Below are 26,605 nucleotides of genomic sequence, written 5' to 3'. Positions count from 1 at the left end.
AAGTCAATGAATATATAAAGAATCTAAAAGTATGATGTACCAAAAGGATCATTAAGCAACAAACCAAATAATGCATCAAAAATTTTAATCACAAACTCTATTTGCAACAACCAGTAAAAGGCCAACTTTTTGCAATAATCAGTCAAAGACCAACAAACAACCAGTGAAAGACCAATGGTGATCAAAATCAACATTCCATGATAGAGTAATGCATTTATAGTGTTAAATATATAAGTAAACTGAAATTCTGATGTTGTGATGAGGTTGTTTCCTGGACTTGCAAATAACTGCAATATAAATTGTAAAGTTGCCAGGTAAAATACAGTAAGAGAAGTTAAATTTGATTTTCAGAGAAACAATGAATGATATTAAAATATTGCAATATTTGGAGCATACTTAAGACTTAAAACATTTGTTTATCTGAAATTCAAATTTAACTGTGAGACAGCCAGGTTATAAAACAACAGCCAGGTTGGAGGGGATCCCTGAAGAAACTTGAACCAGCCTGCCCACTGAAGAGGAGCCTGAGGAAGTTCATGCGGTTTGCCGCAGGGAGGAGTCCAGCCTCTCCTTTTCCTGTGTGGAAACTAGGATTTGAAAGGCTGGGCAGGTAACACTCTAGCAGGGACTCTGGCCTAGTGAGAGTCCATGTTTCTGCTTTTTTATTTTCCTTTTCACTCAATAACACCCTGTGTTACTCATCATTCAAATTGTCTGTGAGCCTGAATTTTCATGGCCTTAGGATAAAGTACCTGGTCTTTGTTAGGCAGGAATCTAGACTCAACATGGCGGTAACACCCCGCATGGCAGGCCCTTTGTTAAGACTTTCCGCCCTTCACTTCCCGCTAAGACTCTCAGCCCGTGAAAAAAGCCGTGCCCGCCAAAGAACCCCTGCTCTGCGCAAGCTCCTGGACACGTCATTCCCCAGAAATCCAAACCTAACTCAGGAAAACCGAAACCTACAAACCCCGCCTACCTCGCCCTATAAGAGGGCACCCCCATACCCACCCCCAGCGCGACTTCCTCGGCCTTCCACCTAGAGGACCGGTGAACCTCGCTGGCGAGCCCAATAAAGGCTACCTTTGTTCTCATCTGGCTCCTGTCTTCTTGCTCGGCTCCCCCATTTACATTACAGTTTTTAGTTGAAATAAGGAAAAGTACTGCAACATTTTTGGTGTGCAATGTGGGGGCTTAATAAGTGAATGGAGACTCAAAACCTCTCACTGTTGCTTCTAAGCCTTTTCATCCATAGACTTCTGAGGGTGGGGGAAACCATGTCCCCACCCCTGTCACTCCTGGGCCTTTTCATGACCTTTTCTTTTTCGGGAGAGACCTGAAAACAGCGGCTCCCCTCCACTTCCACTCCCTGCAAGGCCTCCACACTTGGTCCAAGGGTGCAGCAGAGCCAGCTGGCTGGAACCAACCACTCGCCACTGCTGCAGACTTCCCCATCCCTGGCTAAGCGGTTTAACTCCGTCAAACAGTAAATAAGCTTAAACTTATGCCCCTGGTGGAGGAACCACTTGCATGAGAATAAGAGGTTCTTCCCCAGGCATTTTTACACCTTTTGTCTTGCCTCTTCTCCACTCCAGTCAGCAATTAACCTTTAAAGTTCTCTTTTTCTCTTTATTAGGCTAGGCCCCTCAACTATCACTGTTTATATTTTCTGTAAAGCTTTAATTGTGAGAAAGGATTTGTGGGGCTTGTCTTGGTCTGTGGAGAATCTGGTGTGCTTTGTATGTCTATATGGTTTGTGTGGCAAGCTTCCATCTTGCTTTACATCCTGGGGCCATGGCCAGTAACCACTTGGCAAGGTATTGTTTAGCAATCCTGCCTTAGAGCATGAGCTCTTTTAGGTTAGATATCTGCATGTTCTCCTAGCCCTGTCTCTTCATGGGTTCCATCCAGCAACTGGGTTTTCTTCTGCCTGTCTGTGTGTGTACTATGTGTGATGTCTGTAAAAAGAGCTCTAATTAATTTGGCCTAAAGAAAGACAAGCACTGGGATCAAATACTTTTTTTTTTTTTTTAAGGGAAGGTAAAAGCTGTGGTATCTTTCAGTTCACATGACTTTAATATTTAAGAAATAAAAACAGTCCTCAAGACTATTAGTCAAATTCAGGTCAGATGTATTTGCTAAGTATTTTGAGGTTACAAACTGCTTTTTGGGTTTTGAGAACTATTTGACTTGCAGGCTTCAAAATTGGTAAGGTCTGGAGACACATGGAAGCAACCACACCATAACTACGAAGGCCAACCTTGGCTACACTTAGCACACAACTAAAGCAACCTACCAAATTTTACCTTAATGTTAAAAATTGCTAGGAGTTAATTGAAACTACTGGAAATAGATTTATATGGAAGGGGAGTAAGAAGAGTACAATGTGCTTTTTAGTAAAAGGTTATTAGCAGGCATGGAAATGTAAACTTTGGCCTAGGGTTAAAGGATTGTTTTTTGAGTTAATTAGGAAAAAGCTGAAGGTTCAAAGAAGTGGTGGAAAAATTGTGGAAATTAATCTTGCAGAAGAGGTTCTCTGTGTGAACACATTGACTAAATTCAAAAAAGGGTATTTTATGGTTTTTCTGTAAATTGAGCATTGAAATAAAAGCATAACAAGGTTCTCCTAAGGCACTAATCTGCTCTTTGGTAAAATTTGTAAAGGATTATAAAAGGTTTTTGCTTGTTCAAAATTTCTGAGTCATCATTTTGGCAAAATAAATAACTTATGGTAATCTGGAATTCTGTTTCATAATATCAAGTGTTTTAACATGAACATTTAACAGCCTTCTCAAAGTCAAACTTCAGTTTTAAAATTGTCTTCCTTGGAAGCGGGCTTTTCAAATACTTCAGAGGGTCCCTGAAGTGTCCAGAAAAGATAGGTAAACAGGATTATTTGACATGATTATATTAGAAATGCTTATTCCCTGGTGCCGTAAAGAAATAGCACTTGAACATAAATTTTATTTCCTCAACAAGGCCATTTTTACTTTCTGCAGAAAGGGTACACTCGCCAGCAATTTTGCCACGAGAGAACACTGAACAAAGGAGGCAGTCATTTATAACGTGACACGTCCACCCTACTGGCTATGTCCGGCTTCCATTGGCTGGAATGGGACCTCACATTCTGTATTTGTCCTGATCGACTAGCAATTTAGAACTTTTTAAAAGAGGCAAAGGCAGAGGAGAACAAAGGAAGGAGGAAGTAACTTGTAGAATTCTGAGAAAGTTAAAACCACTTTCAAATAAAAAGAGGAACAAACTATGACCTAATGCTTGCTTGGACCAGTATAAGCATGCCAGGGCACATATTTAGGCTAAATTGTGGGAGCTAAGAACATAAAGTACCTTGATTTCTTTATTATGGCTAGTAGATATTTAAGAATGTTAACACAAGTCTGAATAAATTTTTCTTCTAAGAGAAGTTACTATTTATTCCTAATTAGATGGGGAAGAAAGTCTTTGAAGAGGAATCTCAACTTTACTTTTTACACTTAGGTATACTGGATTGCCAAAATGATGCTCAATCTTCTTTAGGTTATACTTTTGTGAATAATGCTAATATTTGCTCCAAAATTGTATGGGATTTCTAAAATTCTAATGTCTGAGTATAAGCTACCAGCTATCAGTCATAATTAAGGTTGTCATCTTAAGTTATTGTAAACCACGAAGATAACCAAACTTCTTCGTCAAATGTGTTTCTAACTATAACTACCCTGGATATTTTGCTATTCATAGACAATTGTCATCTTGTTTCAATCCTTTTCAAAGACGGTTCATAATGAACTATAAAACTTTAGCAGGTGCTCTCAAATACAGGCTTCTGATAACTTTGGAGATTGTGACATTGGTGTAAAGGAAGATGTACAAAAATCAAGAAGAGCTGAAATGTTCACAAATATCAAACAACAGCAGCATTAACTAAATGACTCAAATCAGAAAGCTGAAGCAACTTTTTTGACTTTTGGTTGGAATATTGCTGATCCTTGTTGACTTTGGTTGGAATATTGCTGATCCTTGTTGTTCAGAGTCAAGGAAAGTTATTTTGAACTAATTTTGAAACTTATTTTGAACTAATTTTGAACTTTATTAATTAAATAAGGTGTATTCCTATCAACAAAATTTGAAGCATGTTTGTTTCTCCCTGCCTGGTTCCTCTAAAACTTGGAAACTATCTGTGAGTATCCTTATGGCAATATAATAGTTGGCATCAGTGCAATAAGGATCCATTTTTCTTTTGCAACAGGACACAATTGGAAATACTGGCAATTTTACCAAGACTTTGACTGGAAGTCTATGCTGCCCTTTAAGGATTCGAGCTTGACTTACAGAGTCGATAGAAGCCCAATGAGGAAACAGGTCTCATATTCTTGTCTATGCAGTCGCTGTACTGGGTTCCTGACCTGTGGTCAGTAAAGGATGTCACTTTCTAACAGTCTAGGAGCTCCAAATTTATCTTGGGATCTTAAGAGGAGAGGAACTTCCAACTCACAGGTGTTTGAGGATATAAACCTGTGCTTGGGCTCTGCTTTAAATGGTCTTATCTGAGATTCTTGTGGAACAGACTTGATCAAAGCCAATCCAAAAGGCCTATGTAGAAAAATAATTATTCTCACTGCACTTTATGCAAATAATCAGGTCAAGTAACATCTATTTTGCAAATCACTCATTCCTATCAGAAGTTTTTTGTTTGTCTGTTTGTTTGTTTTTGTTGTTGCTTTTAACAAACAGAACTGGAGAGAGATAAATCATGTTTCAAAACTTATCATATATTTCGTCATTAAATTCTAAACTCATTAGTTTTTTTTTTTTTTTTTTTTTAATTTTTGCCTACATTTTAGACTAGCCCTGTTTTTTCCTGTGAACCTACCAGCAATCTCTGGCTGCAGCTCAGAAAGAACAAGAGGAATGGCTAATGTAAAAATCTGCATTAATATCTAGTTCTGAGCAATTATCCTGCAAATCCTGCCAGGTGATGGGAATTAATAGGATGCCTATGACTTGGAGGTTTCCTTTCTGGGAAAGTAGGACCAAGGGAGCTAACCAAAGCCAAGCACCATGCCCCAAAATCTTACCAAGCATAACTATAGCCACCAATTATCTGAGTGTCACAAGTCATCCTTTCCTCTCCCTTGTTTGAGGAAGACTGAGTTCAGCAGTTTCACCTTAGCATTCCGCTTATGATAAAGAGTCTGTATAATACCCCAAGACACATTTTTTGCCCCAGACTCAATTCCAAGCTTCAGGTCAAAGCCCTAGGAGGGAAAACTGGATCTAAGGAATCCAGAGTCAGATGGCAGCAGAGCTTAAAAGGCGCAGCACAGGTGAATGTGACTCATTCCTGCTGATTAAGCCAAGCCCAACCTTCCTGTTTCATGGATAAAGGCCACGTTAATATCCATGGCATAAATGAGGTCTAGGGAACGCCAAGGCTACTGACAGGAAGGAGATATAGGTCAGAGCAGATAATTCCATTCCTTTTCTCTAGGCGCCCCCTGCTTCATGGGTGCAAGCCACTTTTGTACTCATGGTGGCACCTGCCAAGGTCACCAGAACTTGGGGATGCAAGGATGGAAGACGGAAAGAGGGCACTCTTCCCTGTCTCCCTCACATACCCCGGTATCTGCTAGGAAGAGAAGAGAACCACGGATGCCTGCTCCCCTCTTTCTAGATGAGTAGTCATTCATCTTCAATCCGTACCCCTTTCGAATGCATCCTAACCCCTTGAGACTTATTTAAAAAAGGCTAACTTTTTCCTTTCTTCTCCTCAGTTCTCTCTTCACTGATAGGTAATTGTGTCTCTGTATTACAGGACACTCCCCTCAGATACATCCTCCGAACTGGAAAGAGTTAATTTCCCAAACCTTAAACTGGTTGACTTAGGATTGGGTTCGGGGAAGGGAACCCAGAAGCCCAACATGCCGGCAAAAGGGTAAAGTTTTTTTTAACCTGTCAGGCTTTTGGTCTCCCTCTCCCTGTGCAAACTGGTAAAAGGCCTAGGAAGTTTTGAGCTGTGCTTACTGCTCCCCTTGCTTTATTTTGATACTTGTTTTATAATAGCCTGTTTTGTCTGTTCTTGCCTTCAGGCCATCAAACTCCAAACAGTGATGCAATCAGAGCCTCTGATGATGGCCTCATCTACCGGGAACCCTTAGGTCGCTGAGGGAGCTCTGACTGCCATTTACACAACACAGAGTCCCCTGTCAGCAGGAAGCAGGTCTTCGTCCTTTAATTGCAGTTAGATGTACCACTTTAGATGTGGGAAGGAGACAGCCAGGTGAGAGGGGGTCTGTGCAGAAACTCCAGCCAACCTGCACACTGAGGGGGAACCTCCGGAAGTTCATGATGTTTGCAGTGAAGAAGAGCCTGGCCCGTCCTCTTCCTGGGTGGAACCTGGGATTGGAACAACTGGGTGGGAAACACTCCAGCAAGGGACTCTGGCCTAGTGAGAATCCCTGTTTCCCCCCTTTATTTTCCGTTTCACCCAATAAAACCCTGTCTGACTCACCATTCAAATTGTCTGTGAGCCCGAAGTTTTGTGGCCATGGGACAAAGAACCTCACCTTTAGCTGAACTAAGGAAAAGTCCTGTATTTCATCTGGAAATCTTCCTTTAGTATTATTAAAATCCAGGCACTCATGTATTTGTCAGCCACACTAATCTGCGTAATTCTCAATCACTAGCAGAAATCCATGTTAAAATAGCATTAAGGTAAATTTGGGGGAGTTTAGACAAATTACTATGGTTTCCTTAAAAATTTCAAATTGTTTTGAAACTCTAGATAATTGTATGTCTCTATTAAGGTGCATATATATGTTTATATGGATCTAAAGATAAATATATTTGATATGAGAATACATTATTTATAATTAGTAATTTTATTTTCTGTAATATAACTTTATTTGGAGGTATTTAAAAAGTTAATTTTATACTTCTAAGAGTTACTGATATCAGCAAGTTTCTTTATTTTTAGATATAGATACTGATTTGCATATCTATTTATCTATCATTTTTACCACTCTCAAATTACTATAAACACGGATTTACAAATAATAATTTTCTCCCGTGGAAAAGATTACATATCCAGGGTTAAGTACATGCTATTTCTCTTTGTTATTTCTTAGAAGAATGGATCACATGACAAGCTATGGAAATTCATTTGCTTTCCAGGCTCACCAGGGCGAGTATTAAAGGACCAGTGAGTAGGCAAGGCTAGGAGCAAAACTGCAAATTTATTTTTTTGGTCACCTAGCTTCAAGGAAGAAGGTGTGGAGGGTGAGGTCTGTCGGCCTCCGGCAAAGGAGGCCAAGAGAGCCGCCCGGTGGAGCTCTCCGGCGGAGTTCCTGCAGTCCGGACAGGAGTGGGGACTCAGGAAGTGTGCGCAGCGCCCCTGCTGGGAGCAGCTTTTATGTCCTGGGCCTGGGAGTGGGCGGGCAGTGGGCGGGACCTAGGAGGGTCGGGGGCCAGGCGGTAGGCGTGGCTAGGCGGGTTCCGGTTTTTCTCCGTGGCAGGTTGGGTTGCGCCTGCACAGTGGACCTGTGTCTTTCCGGGGGGGCGGGAAAGTTGACGGTGAAGAACCCAGAACTGCGCCATCTTGCCTCCATTTGTCCAAACAGAAATGAGATTCCATGCAGTACACCAGAGAAAGTTGACATTACCCTTACTTTACACTAGGAGGCATATGTTACTATAGACTTTTCCACCATACTATTATAAATTACTCTACTACAAAGACACATGCACACGTATGTTTATTGCGGCACTATTCACAATAGCAAAGACTTGGAATCAACCCAAATGTCCATCTGTGACAGACTGGATTAAGAAAATGTGGCACATATACACCATGGAATACTATGCAGCCATCAAAAAGGATGAGTTTGCGTCCTTTGTAGGGACATGGATGCAGCTGGAAACCATCATTCTTAGCAAACTATCACAAGAAGAGAAAACCAAACACCGCATGTTCTCACTCATAGGTGGGAACTGAACAATGAGATCACTTGGACTCGGGAAGGGGAACATCACACACTGGGGCCTATCATGGGGAGGGGGGAGGAGGGAGGGATTGCATTGGGGAGTTATACATGATATAAACGTCATGCACATGTACCCTAGAACTTAAAGTATAATAAAATAAAAAAAAAAAAATACTCTATTTATGACCTCTTAAAGAAGCTTAAACATGATAAAATATTACTAGCTTTAAAATTTTTATAGTAAACAATATTCAAAGATAATTCTTTTTTAAGAAATAAAGTCATATTTGAGATTGACAACTTCTAGCAGACAAAACTGTGTCCTTGCTTATTTTATATCAATAGCTTAACTAAATTAAGTAATATTATAGAAAATTATCCTGTGGTACCCCCTTTTAAAATAAAATGGTAGTAAAACATTAAAGTGTACTGTGAAAAGTTAATATTTAAGAAATTCTTTAAAATCATAAAGTGAGTATAACTGCCTTTAAGAAAAACAATGAACACACTGTAGAAAAAAAATGTTTTACTATGGATTTTATTAGTCTTTAGAAAATGGGTGTTTTGGAGTCCCCATCAGGCATGGTAAATACAAATAAAAAATTACCTAAAAATAATTATTAAAATAAAACTTTTAGAATTTGAAACTAACAATTTTCTAGATTTTTATTTATTTGTTAAGTGTGTAACAGTGATTTTACAGTTCAGAATTCACCATGGTAATTTTTTAAGCTTGAAACTTTGATAAATAATTAAGATACATGTTTTGCTGCTTCTATACCTTTTCAGTATCTATTGATAAGAATAATGATAATTAAATGTAGTAATTTTGTAAGTTAAGCTTGCATTATATGCCAGCAACCCTGTGGCTCTGAGTTAGGATCTAGGTTAGTCTGACCCCACAGTCTGTGTTCTTAATTGCAATTCTACATTACTTCCAAAAAATCCACTATTAGCTATGTGTAGAGCTCAAATATCCCTGAAGTTTTCAAATAATTTTCTGGCTGTACCTTCTTAATTTTTTGATCTTTGCTCCCATCCTGCCCCCACCTCTGCCTGGCCTAAATATAAGGTTGCAGTGATTTCTGTCTTAAACTTCTTCTGTCTCCTCTAATTATCATACTTAGAATTTTATTCACTTTCTGTGTTGCAAGTTTTCAATTTCCAATTTTCAATCACATTTCTAGTTCCAAATAATCTTGCACAGCAGCTCAGACTTTAAAAGAGTTAATTCCTAATCTGATTTTATTTTATATTCTCTTTTTTAATTATGCAATTTTCCAATAAATCTTGCAAATCAAATAAATATTCTCGATTTTTCCTTTTATCTCCTATATCCAAATGAAATCTATCCTAGACTTTCCAAAATTCAAAATCTTGTCCCAACCTATGTCTCAATCCATTTATTCTGTTCAAGTAAGTGACAATTTGTTTACTGTCACTTACTTGAACAGTTAATCACTTATTGAGCATCTACTGTGTTTCAGGCCTTTTAATTTTTGTTTTTGTTTTTGTTTTTCTTTTTTTTTGAGATGGAGTCTTGCTCATCACCCAGGCTGGAGTGCAGTGGTACGCGCAGGCCTTTTAATTTTTATAACAATATTCTCAGATATTACTAGGCTCATTCTGGTGGTTAAGTATCTGAGACTTAAAGACCATGTTGACACTAATTTTACATGGATATGCTCTAAACAAACTGAGATTTTAACTTCTATGCCCTACTGGCCATGACCTTTTATAGGCCAAAGAAGGCTACACTGCATACAAATACACACACACATACACACACAGACTTTACTTCAGTAAGATCTATTCATCCCATGTCACTTGTTTAAAGCATCACTTTGTCTACAGATTCTTTATTGATTCTTTATCCAAGGCTTATTCTATGCTAAAATCCACTTTTTTGTATATTTACTAGTATTTATTCGAACACACTAATTTTATTGGTATCTAGTACTTTCTCTCCAACAAAAATCAGTGTTCCTTTGTCTTTTTTGTGGTTTATAATATCTTCATAGCATCACAGCTTCATAGTTCATAGAACAAAGTTGCAAAACAATTTCAGGAACCTCACAAATTCCTAAAAATCTACCTGTGGTCCTCTTGGACCAAGTAACACAGGCAACGAACTCTTGCACTAAATTGGAAGTTGTTTAAGCTTACTGAGGCTTGTTTTTAATGTCTTTCCCCCAAACCTAACATAGTACCTAGTACATAATTGACTTAACATGAATGTTTGCAGAATGAATAGATAAGTGAATTAAAAAATTGGTGAATCATGTAAAGCTCAAATGAATAATGTATACTAAGGTATGTCAAGGTAACATTTATCTAAGTTTAATATAAGTTTCTAAAAGTTTAATATAGACTGTGGCAAACAAACTCTAGGGTGATCCCTCATGATGCCCACCTCCTGATGTTTATGACCATTTGTCACCTTGAGTGTAGACGAGACCTGAGGCTTGCTTCTAATCAACAAAGTAAAGCAAAGATAATGGAAAATCACTCTGATGGTTATGTTAAGTTATATAAGACTCTATCTTGATATAGACATACTATAGAGACCTTGTCTCTCTAGCTGGCTTTGAAGAACTAAGTAGTACTGTTAACAGGTCTACATGGTTAGCAGCTGAGTGTGGCCTCTAAGATCTGAAGGCAATCCCCAGCTGACAGGCATGGAGAATAGAAAAGTGAGCAAATAGCCCTTAGAGGTTAATGAGGAGACAATTGCTAATCAAATAATTGTACCTATTTTCTTTGAGGTAAAGGTAGAAGGTTCATGATAAGAAAGTATTGTTCCAGTGAAAACAGCACTTATAGAGGAGTCGGTATCTATGAGTTTTATTGTAGACTCATAAACTATGTGGCTTCAGGCAAAGCACTTTTCTTTTTATGCCTCTGTATAAAACACTGTTATACCAGATGATATGTAGGGTCCTAAGATCTAAATTTTTATTGATCTAATACCAAAAACAAACAAAAAACAAAACAAAACAAAACAAAAACACTAAAAACTGCAGAAGTAGTTCTCTCACAAGTTATTTATCCTATCAGCACACTATTTGACCAACGCATTGTGTTAACATTTAATTTCTCAAAATTCTTCTTAAAAATAAGATTAGTGTCCTATAATTAAAAAATGCATCCCCAGTAGTGATTGTGTTGAGTCATGTACTGTGTTAAACCATGTATTCGCTGACGGATGTCTCTCTGAAGAGCAAAAGCTGTGGAGTCAGACACTCCTGAGTTCATATTCTGGAGCTCACCTACTGGCAAGTAGGCTTATATTCCCCCCTTTTACTTTTTTAAGAGACAGAATCTTATCATGTCACCCGGGCTGCAGTGACTGGGCATGATTTACAGATTACTGCAAGCTCAAACTCCAAGGCTCAGGCAATCTTCCCACCTCAGCCTCCTTAGTAGCTAGGACTACAGGCACACACCACTTCACTTGACTAATTTTTAAATTTTTCTGTAAAGACACGGTCTTGTTATGTTCTTCAGGCTGGTCTCCAACTTCTGGCTTCAAGTTATTCTCCTGCCTCAGCCTCCCAAATTGCTAGAATTACAGGCATGAGCCACTGCACCCAGGTCACACTCAGCAGTTTTAGACAAATAACTTAAAACTTCTGAATTTCAGTTTACTTATAATACTATCTAATTTACAGTAATAGTGTGGGATCATATACAATGTATCAAAATATTTACTAGAATTCCTGGGTCATAAATAGGACTTATTAAATATTAACCATAAATCTCAGATATTAAAACTATACTCTGAGAAATTCATCAACCGATTCATAACATAGTCTAGATAAAGTCAGAGGCACATGACAGGCAGGCTTTTCAAAGGAAATCTAACTTGTAATTTTGTACATCATTAAACAGCAGAAAATCTTTTAAAATAACATTTAAAGAAATATCAGATACAGAAATAACTCTATTCATGATTCTCAATGGGACAAGATTAAGACTTAATTTTGAATTAGTGGTAATAAACTGTTCCTGATCTGAACACATAATTGTTTTTGTCTGCTTTTGAATTAGTGAAATTCTTTCATCATCCTAGTTATATTTGTTTAAAAAATAAGAATCCTCAATTGAAAATCGTTTTACCATTTTCTTAGAATTAATGGTTTCATTGAATTTTACATAGAGTTTATGATCATGTTAATGAGTTAACTTCTTAAGTAAATACGATTTACTGCTACTTGGGAATGGAATAAATCTTTACCTGCAGTAAAAGGTAACAAAATTCAGTGCAATAAATACTGCACTTGTGTGCATCATTTGTAGGGCAGTTGATTAAGTGTGCTGTAGGACTTGGATATTCCTAGAACACAGAGACCCTATCTATTTGGTTGCCAGAAGGATACAAGTCAGGCCCTACCTTCAACTTCTCTTGGGCACCCTACAGACAGAAAAGCACAGACATTTGTGGTTAACAGTTTTATTGCTAAGTTCCAGAGGGAAGTTTTGAAAGACTTTATTTTACTTAAAAGGTCTTTAATGGGAGCAGTTACCAGTTTATGTTCTAGTCTTACAAATACACAAGTAATTACTGAAAATCTCTGCTTAATTGCAACGTCATTAGAAACATACTTAAATGTATGAAATATGTTTGCTATATACAAAAATATCCACCCATACTTGTGTACAGTGTACAGTAAACCTTATTTTTGAATCAAAACAATAGAGAAAGAGGAAATAAAATGTAGCTCAAATATCTTACATATTGATTCTGAGTTTTATACCAGTCTATCACTTGTATTTTGGAAAATTTAAAACATGTGAAAAAATAGTGAGCCTAATGTAATAACTACCCATACAGCCATCACCCAATCTCAACAGATACTAAGATTTTATTGTTTAATGTATTCCCACCATTATTATTATTGTTATTATTTTGATAGAGTAATATTAAGGCAAATTCCCAGACATTATATTGTTTCTTTTATACTCTTCATAATCGGTCACTATCAATGATAAATTTCTTCTAACAAAACACAATTCTATTATTACTTCTAACAAATAATAATTTTAAAATATCATTTAAAAGCCAGCCCACACTCTTACGTCTACAATTATCTCAAAATTTTAGTGTCTTTTTATGATATTGAAGAAAAGAACAAACCAACAAAATTTTAGGTCACCATTAGAGGCTTTTAGGGCACCAGCTCATTCTGTAAATTGATATTCAAATCAAGTATGTATATTGCATTTCCTGTAAGAACTGTATTTCAGGCTATTCAATAATTAATGGAGGGAAGTTCTTCACATATGTTCTTTAAAGCCACTTGGCAAAAGAGAAATAATCCCTTTTGTATATCATTTTCATATCCACTGTACATTTAAACTGAATGCTGATATAATCATTTTATCAATAAACACAAATATAATTTTACACAATTACTTTTGATAATTTTGAAATGTTAATATATGTTGGGTTTATTTTTTTCATACATACATATATGTATTCCTTTGCCTACTCCACTTTTGGCCAACATATATTGGCTTTTTTTTTTTTTTTTTTTGAGACAGGGTCTCACTTTGTCACCCAGGCTGTAGTGTTGTGGTGTCTGTCATCTCGGCTCACTGCAATTTCTGCCTCCTGGGTTCAAGTGATTCTGGTGCCTCAGCCTCCTGAGTAGCTGGGATTACAGGCACGTGCCACCACATCTGGCTCATTTTTTTGTATTTTTGGTAGAAACAAGGTTTCACCATGTTGGCCAGGCTGGTCTCGAACTTCTGACCTCAAATGATCTGCCCTCCTCAGTCTCCCAAAGTGCTGGGATTAAAGATGTGAGCCATGGTACCTGGCCTAGATGTTGACTTTATAATTCATTGATTAGATGAGGATGAGACAGGATGGAGAACAGTAGGAAAGCAGTTAATTTGCAAAGTTGTAAACCTATCATGAGATTTTTTTTTCTTGTTGCTGAGGCAAAAAGAAAATAGAAGAGTTGTGCTTTTGATGAAAAAATATCAAGAAAATCAGTGGGAGTCTCTGATCCTAGATGTTAAATACATTCACTCAACCCGATTGGGAAGAAGAAAGAGAAGTGAAAGGGGAGGGAATATAAACAGGAGAGATTCTGTATCATGTTTGTTGAGCAGAACTCAGAGAAACCTAGAGGATAAAGATTAGAAAGTCCTTAAGGCTAGATTACATCGTAGAGTCCAGGGAGTCAGGAAGATCCCCAAGAGTAGTGATCCATGCTGTCCATCCAGACATGGGAGTCCAAAGATAAGCTCGCTGAAAACCTATTTACTATCCCTATGGCATGAGGTATCAGCAATTTCCCAGAGTCCAGGAGGACCGGAATGAAGGCAGTCTCATTTGAGATCCCTCTGGGCAGATGAGACAATGGACGTAAAAGCGGATCAATGACCCAGGGTTGAGAATATTGCACTTCCTTTTGATGATGATGATCCTCTGGAATTGAGGTAAAAAAGAACTGAAGTTTCTGTCATACCAATGCAATGGGGATTCGACATTTTTTAAAAATGGAAGAAAAAAATGAAAACTCTATTTCCAGCACACAAAAATTAGTGACATATGAGTCATACTTTATGTAGTAAAGACTGCTTTAGATTTACATCAACATCATTCATACAAAACCTATCAACTATTGCTTAATTTGCAAACAATTTGTTTTTGGCAATGCAGGTAAAGACTTTCATCATTTACTTATTGTTTTAATTAAGAGTTAGATATAATATAAAATTGATAATGCTAATAATCCAAATGCATAAAATTGGGAATAAAGAAGAATATTGTAGATCAGTATTATTAGATAAAATGCCACTGTGTGTGTATGTGTGTGTGTGTGTGTTTAGAAGCAATAACCTATATTGAAGCTTGAAGTTTACAAAAATGTCTCCACATGTTACTACCATTTGTATTAATTTCTTCGAAAAAAATACCTACTGGAAATAGTTACTATAGAAATTAGTACTAGCTCTCAATGACTTTCTTTATATGAACGATATTTGAAAAAATAGAAATATAGATAAGTATAATCAAAATTACTTAGTACTTCTACAGATAATACTGACATCCAATAGAAATCTATTTTACATGCTATAAAATCACAACTCTTCAGGAACTATCAAAGCCCAGTCAAAAAATTCCACTGAATTCAAACGGGACAATAGAGAACTAAATAGCAAGATTATTGCTAGAGATGATTACTGCATCAATATCACTGTACCTCACCTCACAAATTTCTCATAGTTAATTACCAAAAATGTGACTGCAAAATTTAAAGATAATATGTAATAATTCTATCCTAATATGAATGAACATTCAGTTTGACTATCTTAATATTTCTAGGCCATTCTAATTAATTCTGCTGTAGACATTTACAAAGGAGGTTTAAATTTTATGACCCATTAAATGTCAAGAGAACTGCTAGCCTCTAGGGGCTCTCAGAGTCTCTTGTTTCTCCACTTTCTCTTTTCTCCCCTTCCCAGTGATGAACAAGGCACTGTTACAACCTAAGAGCCCTGTTCTTTCCTGTTTAAAGACATTTTATTGATCATTATGCTTGTGAGTGACGTCACTGTGTTGGGTGAGTGTTGGACTGCCCAAGGTTGTGCTGTCCATTGGGTCTCTTTTTCCATGTGACTATATTGATAAAATCTCTAGAGATTACTTGAAGCTAGTTTTAAAGATTTTTGTTTGTTTGCTTTTTTTTCCTGGTTTTGGACCTTGGCTATCTTTTTCCATCTGGCACCTGGCCCATTGCCACTGCCTAGGTCAAAATCATTGGGTAAATTGTTGTATGTATTGGATAACATTTTGTCCTAGGGAGCTTAGTTTAAACATACTTTAAAAGCTAGGAAAAGTATGTTTTTTCTTTTCCCTTTTCTATGATTGGAAAACTCAAACGTGGGCTCTCTTAAGTGTGAGCTTAGGAGAAAGCAGAGCTATATTGGTAAAAATTATTTCTAGCCTAAAAATCAAAGACAAATACAAAACAAAACTTGTCTGTCCATTTGGTCTAGATATTTGGTCTAGATGAACTTACCAACCATCAAAAACCTGCTACTTTTTTCTCATTCATGTTTTATTTTTTTCTTTCTTGAAAATATATTTCTCTTAGAGACTTCAGACTCTTAGACTGTGTTAGACTCTGTTTAAAGTATTCAAAGTATACCTGAATCTCCTGACGAACAAATAAACAAACAAAAAATAAAATGAAATATTACAACATGATTCTTTTTGGCAATATATTTATCATAATAACTTTATACATTTGCCTTTAATTTAGAATTTACTCTTTCTAAAAACTAAGCTATAAAACATAAACCAAATTTGTTATTATAATACCTATGTTTTGAGACACTCCCACACTTGAGGAAAAGGTGGTCTTGCTCTGTTTCCCAGGCTTAAGTGCAGTTGTGTGATTATAGCTCACTGCTGCCCCAGACTCCTGGCCTCAAGTGAACCTCTTGCCTTAGCCTCTCTAGCAACTGGGACTACAAGCACGTGCTGCCATGCCAGGCTATAATACATATTTAAGTGAGCCTTTGCACATAAGCCTAAATTTTACTTTTCTCCAAATATATTTTCAGTAATGCATTATTTCTTATGAGTCAACACATTTTTCATTTTTGTGCATATATATTGCTGCTATGATAGTGAAAGTATAGATAACATAATTTTTTGCAATTTTTTTTCTTTACTCAGATACGTCTCTGTTGGCCCTGGCTGACAGACAAAAAAAATTCTGTGGCAAATAAAATATATAACTCTCATTTTATCCCCATAGCTATTAAACTTGAAAAGCTGTCTTTGCTTTCTAGTTGAAATAAATTTTTAAATCTCTAATTCAATTAGTTAACTAGAAAATTACCCAGATGTTCATTGGTTTCTGCAACCCATTGATTAAATTTACTGTACCCAGATATTCTTGCATATACATCTAAAATATTTCATTATTCTAGCAAAAAAAAGTCATGAAATACTGTCTTAATCTTATTCATTGTAAATATTCTACCTAGAATTGCACATGCTGCAAATACTTTGAAGATATCTTTGTAAATTAACTTTGGTAAACTCTATAGACAAGTCCTAAAACAATTTGTGCAACTGTTTTTGAAATGGGACTCTTTCTTGTTTGGTTTTGTCTGAGGTCCATAGACAAGAGGAGTCAAACACTCACACACACTTAGAGAAAACATGGTTAGGAACCAGCTGTGAGACACTTAGCTTTACTCCAACAAGAGATGTTTTAAAGTTGGATAGGGCAAAGTCAGAGACTAGGAAAACAGTTTTGAAAGAGCTGTGTGAATTCCACCTACACAAACCTCTTCACAGAAGTCTAGAGAAGGTTGATTCAATGAAACCACTTAGATTCAGTGGTGCTTACACTGGTCAAAACCTTGAAATCAAAAGAGGATAGTTCTTGTTCTCCCAAATTCAGTGTAATAATAAGAGGTTGCTTCTTTGGGTATGTCCTGTTCTCCTCTATGTGTGAAATCAAAAGATGCACTTATGTTTTCTTTATGTGACCAAGGTATAGGACATGAAATAGCAAAAGCCAGAGCTGGCAGGGAGTTTACTTAGATCCTCCTGAAAGAGTTCCTTGAGTAGAGAAAATTGTTGGTAGAGAGAAGATAAAATGTAACTTTGCCTGCCTTGTATTTGCCAATGAGAAGAGATTTCCAAAAATGGGGACCTGCTGGAGATTGGGAGGAGGCATACCTAAGAAAGAACTCTCTCCTTCTTTTGACAAAAAGAAGCAGTTTAAAATTCTGGAAGTCAGAGAACACCAATGCTGTATTACTATCAGAGAACTGGTTAAGAAAGCCCTTTTGTACGTTTTACCTCCTCTTGGTATTCCTACTTCCACCATAGAAATGCCAGAGATATTTTCATGTTCAAAAAAATAAGAAGCAAAATAGGCAGAAAATTAAGAAAAAGTCATCATACTTCAATTTCCCACTTCATGCAACCAGTTTGGAGCATATTCAAGACGAGTTAAACAAACAAAAGCAAGCAAAAATATTTTTTTTTGCTCTGATTAGTTTAGATGCATTTTTATAATTACTATTTTTTATTATTTACTTCTTAGAGCAATTTTAGGATCACAGCAAAATTGAGATAAATGTACAGAAATTTCTTATTTATCTCTTGGTCCTACACGTGCATAGCTTTCCCCACCATGAACATACCCCACCAGAAAATAATTTGAATTTAAGTAAAATAGAAATTACGGTCATTAGACTGGGGATAATAATTGATGAAATGGTCTTTTATTTATTTAATAAAAGTAAGGTAGTCAGTTTTTTTTTTATTAGCAAAATCATTAGCACTTGCCCAAGATTTCCTCCAAAGGCCAAGGAAAACACGCGCCCCAACAATGTTTATTTGGAGTGGGCAATGATTTCTGGAGTGGGGTATGGGTCTGTGGAGAATCAAAGTTTTGGCCAAATATATTTCCCTCAACATATTAGTAAAAGAACAAATTATCCAAGAATTCAAGTAGACGATAAAGGAAATACAACCCCCAAATTGTTATCTCCCCTCTTTACACTTGTTTTAATCACGATTTAATCCTTTTTTAAAAAAATTTTCTGGTAAAACCCAGAAAATCTGACAGACGAATTCTAAAATACCTTTAACTCAAATATTCTTTATTTGTTTTTGTAACGTGTTCACTGGAAAATCAAATTTCATATGACATTTATATACACAAATAGATATTTCTTTTTTTATTGACTGTATTCTACTTAACTGTATTTTTGCAGTTCTAAAATGTGTTCAAATTTTGTAAGATCTCTGACATCAGAATATCTTGCAACAAATGGCTTCTTTCAGTTATATTTATAGCATGTTTTTTTCTTTTTTAATGATTCATAAAATGAAGACATATCATACAATTTAACAGCCAAAATCATATCAAACATATTAAATGTATATCTCAAAAAATACAACAATAACAATAAAGCCAGCAAAAAAACAACGAGATATTCATCCTTGCACCCTACAATTACTGTTGAAAGCTCAAGCGCACAACAAAACCAGAGCAACTCCAAGCAATCAAAATTTTGAAGGGGACTCACCAGAGTTGGGATCAGAGTTGCCATCTGCTTCGGTCCTCTTGTCCGGAGAGGCCTGGTCGTAGAATTCGTCCTGTGGCTGAACCAGAGGAAGAGGGTGTGAGATCAGGGTTCCACTACCCACCGGCTCGTGGTCTCCTAGACCACTGTCACTGCAGCTTTCCTGGGAGCCATCAGGGAGGTGAAACGTGACACGGCGCTGCGACTACAAAGAAGACCACAGGACATGCTGATTAACACTCCTCTCAAACAAAACAGGCCTAGCGGAACACAAAATCAAAACACTTTCAACAAGGGACACAATGCAAAAGCAAAACAAACCAAACTAGGAACAAAGCTAAGAACAAGTATTAATTATATGCCATTTACTGTGTAATGGCCAACCAGCAAAATACCAAAAAGAATTTCAATCTTGTATAATTCACGACCTTAACACTAAAGTTGGGGCTTTGAAAAGTGTAACAAGAGAGGCAAAACAAAACTAAACAAAACTCATACTAGTCGACAAAATTACAGAAAAAATTTAAATAAGATGAAATATGCAAATATGCTTTTGATAAATCTAAATAAATACTTAGAAAATGCAACATTTCATTTCTTTTGAATTGCCAGACACTGCGCTTACTTGATGTTTTTAGGATAACATTTGTAGTCAATACATTTCCTACAGTACCGCCTGTCTTCTTTTTTTTTTTTTTTTTTTTTTGAGACAGAGTTTTGCTCTTGTTGCCCAGGCTGGAGTGCAGTGGCGCGATCTTGTCTCACTGCAACTTCCGCCTCCCAGGTTCAAGTGATTCTATTCCCTCAGCCTCCCAAGTAGCTGGGATTTCAGGCACATACCAGCATGCCTGGCTAATTTTTGTTTGTTTGTTTGTTTTTTGTTTTTTTGAGATGGAGTCTCGCTCTGTCGCCCAGACTGGAGTGCAGTGGCGCGATCTCGGCTCACTGCAAGCTCTGCCTCTCAGGTTCACGCCATTCTCCTGCCTCAGCCTCCCGAGTAGCTGGGACTACAGGCGCCCACCACTACTCCTGGCTAATTTTTTGTATTTTTATTTGCGACGAGGTTTCACCGTGTTAGCCAGAATGGTCTCGATCTCCTGACCTCATGATCTGCCCACCTCGGCCTCCCAAAGTGCTAGGATTACAGGCGTGAGCCACTGCGCCCGGACATGCCAGGCTAATTTTTTGTATTTTTAGTAGAAAAGAGGTTTCAGCATGTTGACCAGGCTGATCTTGAACTCCTGACCTCAGGTGATCCGCCCACCTCAGCTTCTCAAAGTGCTGGGATTACAGGCATGATCCACCATGCCCAGCCCACCTGCTATTTTTAAAGGACACCATACCCATGTGAGTGTCCCTAAAGCAATACTGGAATAATTAATGAAAATTATTATTTGAAGAGTCTCGGGATCTACTGACTGAGCTAGCTGTGCTAAAATTATTATTTTAAATAACCAAGTTCTATGCAATTGCCATTGATATACATAAAAAGAAGACTGTATTTTAAAAGAGATTAAATTAAAAATTATTCTTTTTTTTTTTTTTTTTTTTTTTTTTTGAGACGGAGTCTTGCTCTGTCACCCAGGCTGGAGTGCAGTGGCCGGATCTCAGCTCACTGCAAGCTCCGCCTCCCGGGTTCACGCCATTCTCCTGCCTCAGCCTCCCGAGTAGCTGGGACTACAGGCGCCCGCCACCTCGCCCGGCTAATTTTTTGTATTTTTAGTAGAGACGGGGTTTCACCGTGTTAGCCAGGATGGTCTGGATCTCCTGACCTCGTGATCCGCCCGTCTCGGCCTCCCAAAGTGCTGGGATTACAGGCTTGAGCCACCGCGCCCGGCCTAAATTAAAAATTATTCTTGCCCATTCACCCTGATATCACTCTAGTCTTTGGCTACATTGCTAGTAGAATAGAATATCCTAGTTGAAAGGTATTTGGAATATCACTTTGGTATCTGTTTGCACAATGTCACTCTCAGATATGACCTAAAGTGTATACATGGTAACTTCAATAAATTGTAATGTTTACAAAAAAAGTTATTTTATAAAAAATAATGAATAAATTTTAATGTTTCCTCAGCACAGATAAGTTTAGTTCTCTTAGAAAATGCTCTTTTAGCTGCTATGATCCCTGAAAATATTTATAATTATGTGAGGTGGAGATTTAGGCCTTAGAGAATTGTATGTGAGCAGTACATTTGTGTTATTTGAATACACCTAGTTTTCTTTCTGCTTAGCAGCCAAAAGACCTTTCAATAACATGCCACATGTGACCACTTAAATTCAGAATTAATAAAATGATGAATGTATATATCAAAAATATATAATATACAAGTATATAATGTATAATATGATCATTTTCTAGTACCTAAAATTTGTGCTTTTCAAGAGACAATTTATAGATTCTATCCATTTCGAAGAAAAAGGATCACAGTTAGAAGCAAAATGGTATAGATAGGTATACTGAAACTCCATGAATGCATACTTATAGACTGACAACCGAAGAGAGCCTATATCCTGTGAGTCACTGGTTCGAATCCAGCTCAGAGTCATAATGGAGAAGATATCACTTTACTGCTGCTCAATGATCTGTGTGAAATGAGTTGATAGTTCAGTACATTTTTAATGAACTGATGCCAACATCACATAAACTATAATCATAAATACTACGAATTGCCTCTATTGTAACACATTTCACCTTCATGCACATGTATCTCAAGAATATCATTCCCTTCTCAAAGGTTTTGAAACGTGCCTAGGTGAGTGCTATAGAGAAGGCAAACTAAGCCTGAATATTAATATCTGATATGTATTTCTTCCTGGATAAGAAAGATGATGCTACATGAGTATTTATTGTAGTGTTTACTCTCTTATATGTATTTAACTCTTCAGGGAAAGTCAATAATACAAATATTTGCTATTTATGTTTCAATATGCCCTCAACCTATCAATATCCTTTTGTGATAAAGACTATACTAGGAAACACACTGCTAACTATGGACGACTATCAAACATAGTTTTACAGTGACTGATCTACTAAAATCTCACAGATTTTAATGTATCTTTGGTACTATCTCTTGAGGAATACCTCTTAACTCTGGTGAGTAAAAAAAAAAATCAAGACTTAAGAGAAAAGCAATGAAACAAATGATTCTTGAATCTTTGTAAAGCATTTCTGGAAGTCCCTTAAGCCATTAAGAAGTTTATGTTTCATAGACAGAAGTAAAAAAGAAAAAAAAAATACATCTGTGATATTTTTAAACATAGTTAATACTGTTTTAATGACAATATTTCTTCCTCATAATGAATGTTTAAATATGCACTACTAGTTATACCTTAATCCTGCAGTTCTTGCAGGTTTCCATAGAACAATTTTTTTATTGAGCATCTACTATATACCTGGTACAAAGGTTACACTGAAAAGCAAAAGTAAAACATTGATTTCCAAAATTATTTCAAATATAGCTTATTATAGTACGTTTCACATACACTACACTATTTTTCTTTAACATTTTATAAGTGAGAATAAGAAAAATGTAAGTTTACTATAAATTATTTGAAATAATACACTGTAAATTGGAGTGATATAATGTTTAAACAATGGAGGCTTATAAAAATCTTTCTGAATTAATTTGACTCCGAGACGTTTAAGTCTTAATTGGAAGATTTGTGCACAATTTATCAGTCTGATGGGAGGGAGAGTGGTGATGTGTATGGATTAAGAATCAGTACATGGATATTATGGTATGAAGCAAATTGGTGAAACAAACCCATCTTTAATTTATCACCATAATGATTGATGCAAGCAAAAGAATATCTGAATTATCAAGGCAGATGTAAGGAGACGAACTGAGTAAACTGACATGCAGAAAAACAAAGACCAATAAGATGTAGGAAACAAGGATTTTTGGTGTGTTTAAGGGCTCAGTAGTACTTGCTCTGGTTGAACCGCAGAGCACCAATTTAAAAAGAAGCCGGAACCAGATCTCATGGCTGTTGAATGAGTTCCTGGCTTTGAGAAATAGAAAATAACACCTTGCCTGTGGAAATGTTGAAAGGCTAAAAATAGTGTTCCTGGTATGCAATACATGACACATAGTAGACAGTGTTCCTGCTATGCAATACCTGACACATAAGAGATAGTCAAAAACAAGTAGCTGTAATTATTGAAATTGAAAACTACATTTTTAAAGCTTATGGTCTATCTATGTTTGGCTGGTTTTAAATATGTGATTCCCTCATTCCCCCCTCGTTCACAAGAGAAATATGTGATCCACAGAATTTGGCATGCCTCACCATGTGCCCTGTTGATCCTGTCAACTCAGGGCCTTCTCTGAGGTGACACAGCTCTTAGTGTGGGGTGGGAGAGACTAAAAACCAGGAATACATGTTTTCTCCATGGAGAAAGTGAAGACTTGTCCATTATCCTTCCAGTACATCTATAAAGGCATATTCAGAGGAAAAAGAGTATACTGACTGCCTCCAAAAATTTTGCGTCTTGTTTCATCTTTATGGAAATAAGCTCAGTCTGGGTTATAAATGCAGTCAAATCCTGATTGGCTGAAGAGGGACGCCACATATTACAATAAGACTCCTTCAGCCTCTCCAGAGCTGGGCAGTTACTTTTTGTTTTCCTAAGTCTATTTCTTGCCCATTCAATTTTCTCCTGTGGGAAATATTTTTATTATTAGTCCTTCTGTCTGGTTAATTGTTTGCATGTCACATTTGTTTACCTGATTTATCATAGACAGGTTATATCCAGATTCTGGGCTGGCTTGAGAAAGAACAGCATGAAAGAACTAACTACTAAGGCGTCCACACTTTATGTTCTGTCAGGACTGCCGCTATGAATTCTGATTAGGCAACGTTTGTATCAGAAGTTCTACTCTACACAATTAATAGTGCCATGTGTTCACACATGGGTGTGTACAGGGTCCTGAAAGTCAGAAGGTGGCACACTGGTTGAGTTTGAGAAACACCACCAAGAACCTCTGCAATACTTCTTTTTTCTTGCAGCTTAGAACAAAAGCAAAAGAAGGAACATTCAAGATGCCTAAAGAAGGTATGCATGTCCGGCACTGAGCATTGTTCTTCAAGAGTCACTGAAAGAATGAGTCACCTAAGAAATCCCAATTATTGCTTGAATGTTTCTCTTATGTATTTCTTACTGGTATAGAATAGCATGCACAAGTGAATGAGTCACATTCAAGCCTACTATTTCAGTCTTATGAATTCAGAGACATTCCTATGTGCAAGGATTTGGGGGTAAATTTCATTGTTTTCTGCATAAAATAGTCTAAAGGTAAGAAAACAGTAAAATGTCTAATAGATGATTAATAAGTTACGTAATATCGTGTAAAGATTACACCATACAGTTGTGTTAAGTATTGACAATACTAACTGTTATGTTAATTAATATGTATTGGCATAGAAAATATTTATAATCTATTGTTAAAGATAAAAACCAGGTTAATAAATATTTTGATAAATTGAATTTTATTTTTCTTCATGTGTATTTATGTGTGAATCTGCATAAGCTAATTTCTTTTTTTATTATTGATACAAATATATTAAGCAAAATATTAGCAAAGTTACTCCAGTATATTATAAAATATGTTAATATATCATGACCTAATTAGTTTTTCCCCAAGAAAGACTTGCTTAACGTAAGAAAATCAGTCAATGTAATTAATCACATTAAAAGATTAGAATTATTCATTGCCTAATTAATTTCAAAGATGCATACAAAGAAGATTTATAAAACAATTTAATGTTTCTTCCATTTTTGAAAAATAGGAGATTGTATAGCAACTTGGAAGATAAGGGTTTTTAAAATTCTAATAAAGAGAGTATCTACAATAAATCTTTTTTTTTTTTGGGGGGGGTTTGTTTCTTGCCATTCTTTTTTTTTTTTTTTTTTTTTTATTATACTTTAAGTTCTAGGGTACATGTGCATAACGTGGAGGTTTGTTACATATGTATACTTATGCCATGTTGGTGTGCTGCACCCATCAACTCGTCAGCACCCATCAATTCATCATTTATATCATGTATAACTCCCCAATGCAATCCCTCCCTCCTCCCCCCTCCCCATGATAGGCCCCAGTGTGTGATGTTCCCCTTCCCGAGTCCAAGTGATCTCATTGTTCAGTTCCCACCTATGAGTGAGAACATGGGGTGTTTGGTTTTCTCTTCTTGTGATAGTTTGCTAAGAATGATGGTTTCCAGCTGCATCCATGTCCCTACAAAGGACGCAAACTCATCCTTTTTGATGGCTGCATAGTATTCCATGGTGTATATGTGCCACATTTTCTTAATCCAGTCTGTCACAGATGGACATTTGGGTTGATTCCAAGTCTTTGCTATTGTGAATAGTGCCACAATAAACATACGTGTGCATGTGTCTTTGTAGTAGAGTAATTTATAATCCTTTGGGTATATACCCAGTAGTGGGATGGCTGGGTCACATGGTACATCTAGTTCTAGATCCTTGAGGAATCGCCATACTGTTTTCCATAATGGTTGAACTAGTTTACAATCCCACCAACAGTGTAAAAGTGTTCCTATTTCTCCACATCCTCTCCAACACCTGTTGTTTCCTGACTTCTTAATGATTGCCATTCTAACTGGTGTGAGATGGTATCTCATTGTGGTTTTGATTTGCATTTCTCTGATGGCGAGTGATGATGAGCATTTTTTCATGTGTCTGTTGGCTGTATGGATGTCTTCTTTTGAGAAATGTCTGCTCATATCCTTTCCCCACTTTTTGATGGGGTTGTTTGTTTTTTTCTTGTATATTTGTTTGAGTTCTTTGTAGATTCTGGATATTAGCCCTTTGTCAGATGAGTAGGTTGCAAAAATTTTCTCCCATTCTGTAGGTTGCCTGTTCACTCTGATGGTAGTTTCTTTTGCTGTGCAAAGGCTCTTTAGTTTAATGAGATCCCATTTGTCAATTTTGGCTTTTGTTGCCGTTGCTTTTGGTGTTTTAGACATGAAGTCCTTGCCCATGCCTATGTCCTGAATGGTACTACCTAGATTTTCTTCTAGGGTTTTTATGTTATTAGGTCTAACATTTAAGTCTCTAATCCATCTTGAATTAATCTTCGTATAACAGGTAAGGAAAGGATCCAGTTTCAGCTTTCTACTTATGGCTAGCCAATTTTCCCAGCACCATTTAGTGAATAGGGAATCCTTTCCCCATTTCTTGTTTCTCTCAGGTTTGTCAAAGATCAGACGGCTGTAGATGTGTGGTATTATTTCTGAGGACTCTGTTCTGTTCCATTGGTCTATATCTCTGTCTTGTTACCAGTACCATGCTGTTTTGGTTACTGTAGCCTTGTAGTATAGTTTGAAGTCAGGTAGCATGACGCCTCCAGCTTTGTCCTTTTGACTTAGGATTGTCTTGGCAATGCGGGCTCTTTTTTGGTTCCATATGAACTTTAAAGCCGTTTTTTCCAATTCTGTGAAGAAAGTCATTGGTAGCTTGATGGGGATGGCATTGAATCTATAAATCACGTTGGGCAGTATGGCCATTTTCATGATATTGATTCTTCCTATCC

At 36.8% G+C, this 26,605-nt stretch overlaps 1 protein-coding gene across 2 annotated transcripts in view; it reads right to left on the bottom strand.

Moving 5' to 3' along the window:
• PCDH9 (protocadherin 9) overlaps nucleotides 1-26,605 on the bottom strand; it is a 963,790-nt gene that overhangs the window by 335,405 nt on the left and 601,780 nt on the right. The window contains exon 4 of one of the 2 annotated variants that reach the window (XM_033177589.1): nucleotides 19,053-19,254. In XM_033177589.1, the coding sequence (XP_033033480.1) occupies nucleotides 19,053-19,254 (202 nt within the window). The remainder of the gene's footprint in view (nucleotides 1-19,052; nucleotides 19,255-26,605) is intronic. The other variant, XM_033177590.1, reaches the window with a different exon arrangement.

The sequence above is a fragment of the Trachypithecus francoisi genome, unplaced genomic scaffold, assembly GCF_009764315.1.
Source record: "Trachypithecus francoisi isolate TF-2019V2 unplaced genomic scaffold, Tfra_2.0 Lachesis_group18, whole genome shotgun sequence".
Lineage (NCBI taxonomy): Eukaryota > Metazoa > Chordata > Mammalia > Primates > Cercopithecidae > Trachypithecus > Trachypithecus francoisi.
This window is presented reverse-complemented; position numbering and strand designations above follow the sequence as displayed.